Source organism: Fulmarus glacialis, unplaced genomic scaffold, assembly GCF_000690835.1.
Source record: "Fulmarus glacialis isolate BGI_N327 unplaced genomic scaffold, ASM69083v1 scaffold24737, whole genome shotgun sequence".
NCBI classification, from domain to species: domain Eukaryota; kingdom Metazoa; phylum Chordata; class Aves; order Procellariiformes; family Procellariidae; genus Fulmarus; species Fulmarus glacialis.
This window is the reverse complement of record NW_009225469.1, coordinates 48457-58179: the sequence shown is the minus strand read 5'-3', so window position 1 is coordinate 58179 and position 9723 is coordinate 48457. Positions and strand designations below refer to the sequence as shown.

The window sequence follows — 9723 nt, the reverse complement described above, 5'->3', positions numbered from 1 at the left end:
ACCGCAGCAGGAACACAGTTCAGAGCTTTTCTACGAGAGATGCTTCAAATCCGATCGCTTTCGTTGTGTGGGAGGTCAAAGCACCTGGCACAGAGTAAGCAAAAAGGGCTGCGAAAAGGGATGCTGCGTCAGCGCCCGGTCGCGTTCGAACCCTGACATCAGCCCTCACAGCAGCTCAGACCTGGAGAAGAGATGCCCCACAGGAAAACGCCACTGCCTATCAAAGCCTTGAAATTAATATTCTGATCAATGCCCGGGCACCTGTTGGCAGGGCTGGAGGGAGCCTGTTCCTCCCAGCCCAGACTGGAGACACTGTATCAGTTGGCCAACAGGCACTCCTAGCCACGGAAATGCTCTGTCTAAATTCATACAGATGAAAAGCAAGGCGACGCTCAGCCAGCAACTCAGGACTGCACGGCAGCCTCGGTGGGACCCGGCCAGCGACACTGACGGTTCCCAGCCATCACCTGCCCACAGCTCATTCCCTCCCGCTGTCCAGCACAGCAGGTTTTTGGACACAAGTCTCTGCAAGCAGAGAGGTCTAACTCTGCAGCAGCATTTCTTCCCCCTGTTTGTGTGTGTGAACTCCTGCCTCTGCTTTTATTCATGCAGCTTCCAGGGATCTGTGTATATATTTCTAATAGTCTGCTCAACATCAAGCACAGGAAATACAGGCTTTCACAGCATGGGGAACAAACCACAGCTCAGATGACCAGGAAACATTCATAATTTTTAATTCACACCAGTAATAAAATTGCATTACATTTTTCATAAAATAAATGTTCCAGTTTATATACAGAAAACAGACTGTACAGAGCCCTCCCCCAGACCCCAAAAACTCACAAACATACAGGCAATGCAGTGCTCAGCTAAGCAGGCACAACTGTACATCTAAAATTGTAACTGCTTTGTGTTGGGGGGGAAAGTACTACGATGTATATAGTCCTCTCTGGACCAAGAATTAAAAAAATATTGCAGGCAAGCTGACAGTCACCCTCGCTGCTCGCGCAGCCGAGCGCCCATCCCACAGTGCTTCAGCGAAGCAGGGTTTGTTATTGAACCTGGGACTCGAAGCTCCCGTTCAGCTGCCCTTCCTCATAGTCCATCTGACACAAGATCATGTTGTTCTTCAGGAAAAATTTGTCTCCCACGCAGAATCTGGAAGATAAAAAGAATTAACGGTGTAAGTATGAACAGAGGTTAGAACAGGGGGAATTTGAGGGAGTTTGGGTCTGAAGGTGACCCTGGGGACCAGAATTTGATTTCCAGCTCTGCCGGTGGTGTAGGACCCGGGAAGCCCGTGTCCTTCTCCCCCGGCTCCCCTTCCCCGCACAAGCAAGCCCTGGGGTTTTGCCATCTCTTTTCCTGGCACGGTGGTGCTCAGCTCCCAGCCATAGTTGTACAAAGCAGCTCAGGGAGCAGGTCCGGTCTCTGCCGGGTCCCGCACCAGCGGCCGGAGGAGGCCGCGAGCAGTTAAGGGATTTGTCCCTGCAGACGAGAGGTATCAGCTCTACAGCCGGGAAATCAAACGGGCAATATTACACAGAGACTATTTGAAGTTTTTGCTGGTATCCACATTTCCACGGTTCCCTCGGGTGAGGCACTATTTACACTAATTTCCAGGCAAGGACTGGCTATTAAGTCTTTCCTCACCCCCTTGTGTACAGTGCGGAACAATAAATAGAAATTTCCTGGTGGCTGGACTCCTAACCTTTATCTTCATTGAGCGAAGGGCACTGCTCTCTATATACCATGTAAATTGTTCTGTTTGTATTGAAGTTGACAGAGAGGCTTGTGATATTTAACAATTTTATTTGACCATTAAGGTCAAAAAAGTTCTACATATAAGATCTGAGAGGTGTGAATTGACAGCCAATAGCTTTTCCGCCCTGCCTACCTGCTCAAGAATCAGAAGCTAATCTTTACTTCTTAAGATAACAAGTAATGCTCTTTGCACCCAGTTCAGGGGCTGGGTTTTGTCCATCACACCAAGGGCCAGGACAGACCAGAGGCGGCTGCGCCTCCCTGCCCCAAGCGCTGCGTCCTAAATCAGCCCCAGGTCCCTAAAGCAGAGCGTCACCCCGGCCCCTGCGCCGAAAGGCAGCTCTGAACCGACAGGAAGGGGGAGGTACCATCCTCTGGCAAGGCCGAATATTTACTGGGCTTTGAAGGAAGAGTAGTGGCAATGATGCGGTCCGCAGGAGACTGAGCTGATCTCAAACGCCCATTTCCTCTGCTGCCAGGCAGGGCTTTGGCAGGAACGTTGCCTACTCCTTGTCTAAAATGCTTTCTAGATTTGTAACCCAGGCAGCTTCAGGTAGAGCATCTCCATAAAACTCCATTTTGTGCTACAGGAACAGGAGTGGTCATTTTAGAGCTCCTTTATAGGTCCGACACAGGCACAAGTTTTCTCCAACTGGACACCTGCAAACAAACTGATTAATTTGCCAAGCTGCTACAGAGAAAACTGGGCATTGGTTCCCACTTCATATGATTTCACTGGAGAGTTCCCATCTTCTTCCCTCTGCAGCATGTGCGTTAGTAGTTCTGAAATTCAACCTTTTTTGTGTATTAAAAAGCTAAAAATTAATCTCAATTTAAATTAACAGCTTTTATGCTAAAAGCTGTTCTGCACACACTCTCCTGAAAACCACCTTCCCCACCAGTAGGTTTACTCACGATAAATAACAGACATAGCTACTTGCTTTCTGCTACTTATTCCTACCTTAAGTACAATATAAAGCTCCAGGAAGAGAAATGCAAAAATTACTCTTGCCACCAGCATCACCAACAGCTGTCTCTTGCCAAACCTGGTTTGGGTCTAGAGGAGCCAAAGGAGGAGCTGGAGAACTAGGGAGTTGGGGGGTGTGAATGAGCACATGGGAGCTAAAATGCACAGCAGGAGTACACTGAGACCCTATGAAGTTCTGGGAGAAGGGCTTGATTCACTGGAAAGGCGACTATTTCTTTCTACCTGCCAGTCCTGCAAACCCAGCGGTAAACTGGGATCTCTTCAGCTGATGCATCGCAACTAGAGACAGAGAATTTAACAGGGCAACTTCAGACGCAGTTTCATGCACCCCAACCTGCAGCTCTCTTCAGAGCGAGACGTGGGACCCCACTGCCAGCCCCCATGCTTGGAGCAGGTCTGTCGCAGAGCCCGTCTGGCTGACCGAGTTCCAGCCGGCAGCAGAGAGAAACAGGCGCTGAACCTACCCTGCCATTTCTACAGAGTGATTTTCTTCCAAGCAAAACCACATTTTAGATAATGGCAACACAAGCGGCTGGATTTCCTGCAGCCCTTGTAATACTGACCTATTAGCCAGTTACAGTGGTGACCAACTTTTATTCAGTATTGTGACACGCAGTGTCGACCTTATAACAGTTTAAAGCACGGTAGGCTGTGTAGCTTTGTAGGACTTGCTGCAAACCTGATGTTTTGGAGAATGAAGCTAATGAAAATACTGCACACTTGGTAAAAATATTAGAGATTTTGCCCTGATGGATTTAACACTCTACACAGACAGAGTCTAGCTATAGAAGGGCAAGCTGGAGGAGAACTAGAGAAAGATCTTCATAATCAAATCTTTTCATAGCTGAAGAACGAGGTGGGATTTCAGGTGGGGATTCCAATTCAGAACTAGTTTTGGCATCCACCTCTGCAATTTTGACTTTAGGGTTACTTAAACTCACTGTTCTCAGTTCAGCTTCCGATGACATCTGTTAAAGGAGCAGTGCCATTCTGCCCTTTTGCGCCAAAATCTTGAGAGGATAAGTCATAAAAGTTTGTAGCCTTCTGATCTCAGCCAAAAATAACAATCTACACATAGCTCTACGCTGCCTACTCAGCCCATCTTTCAGAACAACTCAGCTCCTCCCAAACTGGGGAAATCCCTCGTGCATCAATGCGCGACTGCCAGAACGGGGGGATCACTGCGCTTTCCTGCCAGGCAGTGACAGCGCATGGAGGTTATTTTAAGGGCAGAGCAAGACCGCACTTTGCACTGAGTGCAGTAACAGTGTTAGCAGTCGCAGAGGGAAGAGAGGGAGAAAGGTGCTTTGGAGCCTTTGTAATAAAGGGTGAAATTTAAAAGAAATTCCTGAAAATGAAAACTAGGTGGTACTAGGCTTTTCCATGAGAGAAGCTAGGGTAAAGTAGGGGTTTGATGACAAATACTCCTCCTACAGACTCCAAGGCCAACTCAGCACTCCTGCCTGTGCAGCCCAGAGCTGTGACTTGCCTCTGCCAGAAGGGACATTTGAGATGCTCTAGCCCTCGTATCGGCATGGAGTTTGGGAGCACCCCTCTTCTGCCCGGCCTTCCTCGGCAGGCTGCAGAAAGCTGGGCCTGAGGGCTGAGCCTGGCAGCACCCCGCAACGCTTCTGAGTCTGGAGACAAACCCCACGAACCACCAGCAATGTCAGCTGTGTGAAGAGAGACCATCTCGGGGAGGGAACGTATTAGCTCTGCAGTCACATGCTGCTGATCGGGAATCACGGCTGTTGCAGAAGCATGTTCAAGAGTGGCAAAACAAGACCGGGCAACCGAAAGATTTAGCGTGGCTTCGGGAAAGGAGCCCAAGGCCAGGAGCCACTAGATGTCACTGCCGCCCCGGCGCTGCCACCGTGCCTGTGGACACTGCCAATATTAATAGGAGAGGTTTCTACCTCGAACAAACACCGCCTCTGCCTTCAATAACGTGATCGAGTAAAGCCACCTGAGCTACAGACTGCTCGCCTGGTTCTCCTCTTCCATGCTCTGGCACCAACCAGCTGCAACCCCATTCATCCCCATGAACGAAACCACTGTCAGAGGGCACGGAAGGAGAATCAGGCCCCATTTTACATGGTCTCCTAAGTTTAGAGGGAAAGGTGGCAGGGGTTTGCATCCACACACACACTGAGTATGGCTACTTCATTAGAGATCCCACTGTGACTTTTGCTTTAGGGCAAGAGAGTGATGAATTTTTAAGTCAGGCTTTTAACTTGACCTTTACAGAATTAGGTTCCATGAGTTTTGTCATCTCTCTCCCATCACTATCTCTCTCACACCTTCACATGAGCTGAAGCATTGTCTCCTAGTTTCATCTTTGGGAAACACAACCACAAGTCCAGAACATGCACCCCAGCGCAGCCCTCAGGCCCTGGGCAGTCACTGTAGCCTCACTAAAGCAGTAAGAACAACAAGCATTTTCAGGTCTGTCTTGGACAAGGATGGATGGACGCACCAGAAGGCCACACTGTATCATGTCTGGCTCCATGGGCTTCCATTCTGCCTACAATCACCAACAAACAGGGTGCTGGGAAGATTTTTCACAGCCCTCCCGAATTCAGCGAGCTACAGGTAGCCTGAGGGAAGACTTTGCACATGACCCTTCATTATACTCCTTGACATGCATTTTTCACTGGGTAAAACCCAGCAGAAATACACAAGCCCCACTCAAAATTACACCACCAAGATCCCCTATTAATTACACAACAACTAAAGGGATTTGTTCCTAGTGTTGAAAAGGGCTTATCTAGAATATTTTTCTCCTTCCCGTCCCTTCTCTTTCTCCTTCTGCTTTGCTGTCCCCAGTTTTGAGCCTGTCAGAAACCCGATTTAAGCAAAATAACGTCAGTTTGCCAGAAGAGGTCCAGTCTCCATCGTCTGTGTTCTGCAAGGAGGGCAGATCCTGAAAGGATGCTGAAGCATTTTTTTTTATTCAGCAGCAGCTGTGCTGCATGCAACCGTGGCCAGATCTGCAGTCTGTGTGCCCCCCTCACCCCCCCAACTCCCACCAGCTACAAGGGGGTTTGCAGTAAAGGGGCTACAGTTACTTACATGCATCACCCAGGTCAGCCTAATAAACCAGCCCAAGTCACGCCAGCAGGCTGTGAGCCCCAGACAGGTAGCGTGGATCAAACATTTCCCCTATTTTGCGGGCAGAGGTATAAATTAGTTTGTGTTTGTGTGTATAATAACCGTGTCCTCACCGCTGGTTGCAGAGCTGACAGGCAAAGCAGTCCAAATGGTAAACATTATCTCTGGCCCTCATCACCATCTCAAAGGCAGGGATCAGTTTACTGCAGGCAGCACAATTCCCGGTGGTACCAAAGAGCCTGCCAAAGAAGCACAATCATTAGAAGCCATTTTAATTAAATGGTGGAAGGACTAATTAAGTGTAATTAGCAGTATCAAATACTGTATTGCACCAATAAATAGAAGTTGCAGTCTTCATTTCGCTGACCAACCAGTGTGCAGGAACTTGGGCTAAAACTGCCTGGTGAGCAGGCTCCGATTGTCGAGATGAAACTTCATTTGGTTTGCGAGCCTAGGGCTAATTTGCTGTCTAATGGAGAAAAGCATTAAACACTTAGAGCACTATTTTGGGGCTCACAAAATTTCAGTCAAAAACTATCTGCCTCTCTGCAGCGGTGGGGCAGGTGCTCGGAGCTGCCCGTCCTCTGCGCGTGCTTGTCCCGTCTGCGCTTGGCCGCAGCCTAACGGGGGGACAGGCTGGCAGCCTCTCGCAGCAAGACGCAGAAGACCTGCAAACTTTGCCAACCCTGGCAGGCAAAGCTAGAATATAGCTCAAGAAGAAGCTCACTTACCTGCTGTTTAAAATGAAAAAGCACAGTTTCTCTTGCAATGAGTACAACAGCATTTTGCAAGGCATCTCAGAGAGCAAGCCCTCCTCCCTGGCTGTGTCCCCCTCCTCCTGCCTCCACATCCCTCCCGGGAGCCAGCTAAGCCCTTCCACCGCAGCCCGAATAGCCTGCTCAGCCATTCCACTTCAGCTCCTCGGTCCTCGAGGACAGCCCTTCAGCACTGGAAGCTTTGCCGTTTTCATCTTGGCTTTCGCTATCTGTCTCCCCAGATGTCTGCTGATGTTACAGCTCCCGCCGGGGGACTCAACCAAGACTGCAGCGTCCTTCCCTCGGCCCGCTTCTCCAAGATGTCCCCGCAGACCCCTGTGCGTGCCAGGGACAGCATGCCACTGCGACGATAAAGCCACACGAACCGGCCAGGCCATGAATCAACAGGCTGACAAAACCAAACTTCACCTGAGACTGTGGTCAATACGCATGTGGTTAGTTACTTTGCTTAGGAGATGATAAAAATTGTATTCTTGGGGCGACGAGCCTCCCATTAGCTCTGCGCGTGCAACGCGTCACTGCCCGCAGATAGATTTGGGCTTGAGGTTTGTTTCAAGCCATTGGTTCTGGCTGATTCCACAACAGGCAGACGAGAAGCATCAGGAAAATCTATAACCAATTTCTAAACCTGCAATTTGCCAAGCTAATCAATACTAATTATTACTGGCCAGTAATTGTGAATTAAAACACCCAGCAATGTTACAGAAACCTTCACACAACTCTCCCACCCTTGCACAGCGCCGTGCTACAGAGTCAGCTTGCTCTTCAGCTATAAAAAAAGGCTACCCTTATTTTTCATTAGAAGTGGTATCTGTGGTCTTTCATCACGCCTGGCTGGAAAACCCCAAGACTTCCTATGAAGAAACAGCACTACATTTTCCCTGAAAGTTAAACAACACAAACCAACGGAAACACTTGTGCGACAGAAAAATCGCAATGGAGTACCAAAGTTTCTTCCCCCCATACGATATGATCCATCATACCAGGGCTGGAAGGCAGAGTAAAATCCCAGCTATGTAGTTCGCACTGGCAAACTCGGACCATAGAATCGGTAACGGGGCAGCCCCTTTCTCCCTGCAAGCTGACTCTGGCTTGCCCCTGCTCCCGCAGGCAGGCAGGCAGGGGAGGCAGCTGAGCGCGGTGCTTGGCTGCCTAACGCCAGCAGACAGGACTGAAAAAATGCGGCACTGAAAAGCGAACAGGTCTCCACCCTGAGACGCCCTGGCTCTCATTCAGTACCCGCTCGCAAATCAAGCCATTAATAGAGACACCCCTTCCTCCCTCCCCCGACGTAGCTGCTCCCTTCCACGGCACCTCACTTGGGCAGAGCAAAACCTGACAGCTTTTGCCGGGGTTTTGCCATTTTCCGTAAAACCAGGCATCTGTTTTTAGAGTACCCAAGTCACAGCAAACTCAAAAAATGAGTCCGATACGTGTTAGGCAGGGAAAGTGGGAGGTTAATCCTAGATTTGCTCTGTGCCCAGCACTGCTACATGCACAAGTATAAAATATCCATTATTCATTAGCATCACAGTTGTGTGGAGCTCAATCTAGATTAAACAAAATAAAGGGGCCCCAGACAGCACCATTTGCATTGTTAAGCAGGCGCTTTTCTTCAGCCTTCAAATAGGAGACTTTTCTAAATGGAAATGATGGGGAAATTTGGACAGATGTTCACTTAACTATTTAAACAGTTAGCTTAAGAAACATGAAAAATGTATTTGGCATCGTATTCACCTGTCTCCTTTCAGGGGTTTTGGGGGTAAACCAATTGTTAAACAGCTTTGATTGTTTGCATAAGATCTGAAGCTTATGTTCTGTCCAGCTGAAATCGTGTTGCCTTCTAATGTCTACATAAACGTAGCTTCCAGCTAGTCAGCGTGCTAATCTTTTTCTCTTCTATCAAGTTTCACAGTCCTCCATACCCTCCCTTTCCCAACAGATGAACGTTTCACACTTATTCTAGCACTTCCCAATTTTAATCTGCTTTTCAGGGAGTGATTTAGAGCCCTGTATATTCACCATGCTTCTAAAAATAAGCTGTAACTTGTAGCTCAGTGAACGTGATTTTTTTTTAATCTGCTGGAAGAAAAAGCAAAATGAACACAGACTTTTGCCTTTTTTGTTTGGTTATAAAAAACCTGCCACCTCTGATACCTACTTACCCAGAAGCTACTTGAGCTGAAACTTTCTGAGGTGGGGAGTTTACGTTATTGGAGGAGGGAGAGAAGACAAGGAGCAGGAGGAAAATCTTCCACCCCAAGCCCCATCTGTGGTTAAATTTAAAATAACCCCACATGAACAAACTGATTTGCATTCTGTCCCCCAGACACCTTCCTAACAGATGCAATACTCTCTCGCACATTCATGCACACAAAGTTGAAGCGCATTAGAAAAACCTATCAAAAGATGCTCATCATCTACTTACTTGGAGCTATTGGCATAAAAGAAGCTGGAAGGTTTCAGTTTGGAGTTGTTTTGCTTCTTCTAAAAAACCCATTTTTTTTCATTTCCCTTTGAAGTTAAAAGGCAACAATTTTTAAGTACGGATTTGTTCCCCCTTATGTAACAGGAAGACCTAAGCGAGCTTGTAAATAAGCATAGACTATGCAGATTTAAAATTTAGCACAATTAAACTTTTACCCTGTGGTAGTAATTATGTTTAATGGCTCTTAGCCTGAACTTAACCATGTCTATTGTTGTCAGCCAGTCTAAAAGCAGGAGTTTGTCCAAGGACAATTTTCTGTAGTTTATAGACACACTAAAAACCCCGCTACGGGCTGTTCTCATTCACCACTGATGTCGGTGTGTATAGTAAAAATTAAAGCTAATTGGCATACAGGAGCAGCAGTGAATGCAAATGAATTAATGGGAAAAGAAGGGAGCGCTCCTGGAAGCGGTAGGCAACTGTCGAAGGATGCTTCTTTTAGTCTCGTCTGGGCTAAAGAGTGGTCTTCTGCATGATGATCCAGACCTCACCTGTTCCGTGAACACACCCAAAGTTAATTCAAACTGTAGTAAAGTCAACAGCACCCTGTAGGTTTGGGGGAGGGCGGGGGGAGAATGGTAAAGGGTCCTTAGGGT

At 47.9% G+C, this 9723-nt stretch overlaps 1 protein-coding gene across 2 annotated transcripts in view; it reads right to left on the bottom strand.

Moving 5' to 3' along the window:
* Positions 1-712: 712 nt before the first annotated feature.
* The window catches only part of LMO1 (LIM domain only 1 (rhombotin 1)), a 57344-nt gene continuing 48333 nt past the window's right edge, over positions 713-9723 (bottom strand). For both annotated transcript variants that reach the window (XM_009582494.1, XM_009582495.1), the window contains exons 3-4: positions 5977-6102; positions 713-1158 (exon numbers count right to left, since the gene is read on the bottom strand). In XM_009582494.1, coding sequence (XP_009580789.1) covers positions 1053-1158; positions 5977-6102 — 232 coding nt within the window. In that variant the 3' untranslated portion in view covers positions 713-1052. The remainder of the gene's footprint in view (positions 1159-5976; positions 6103-9723) is intronic.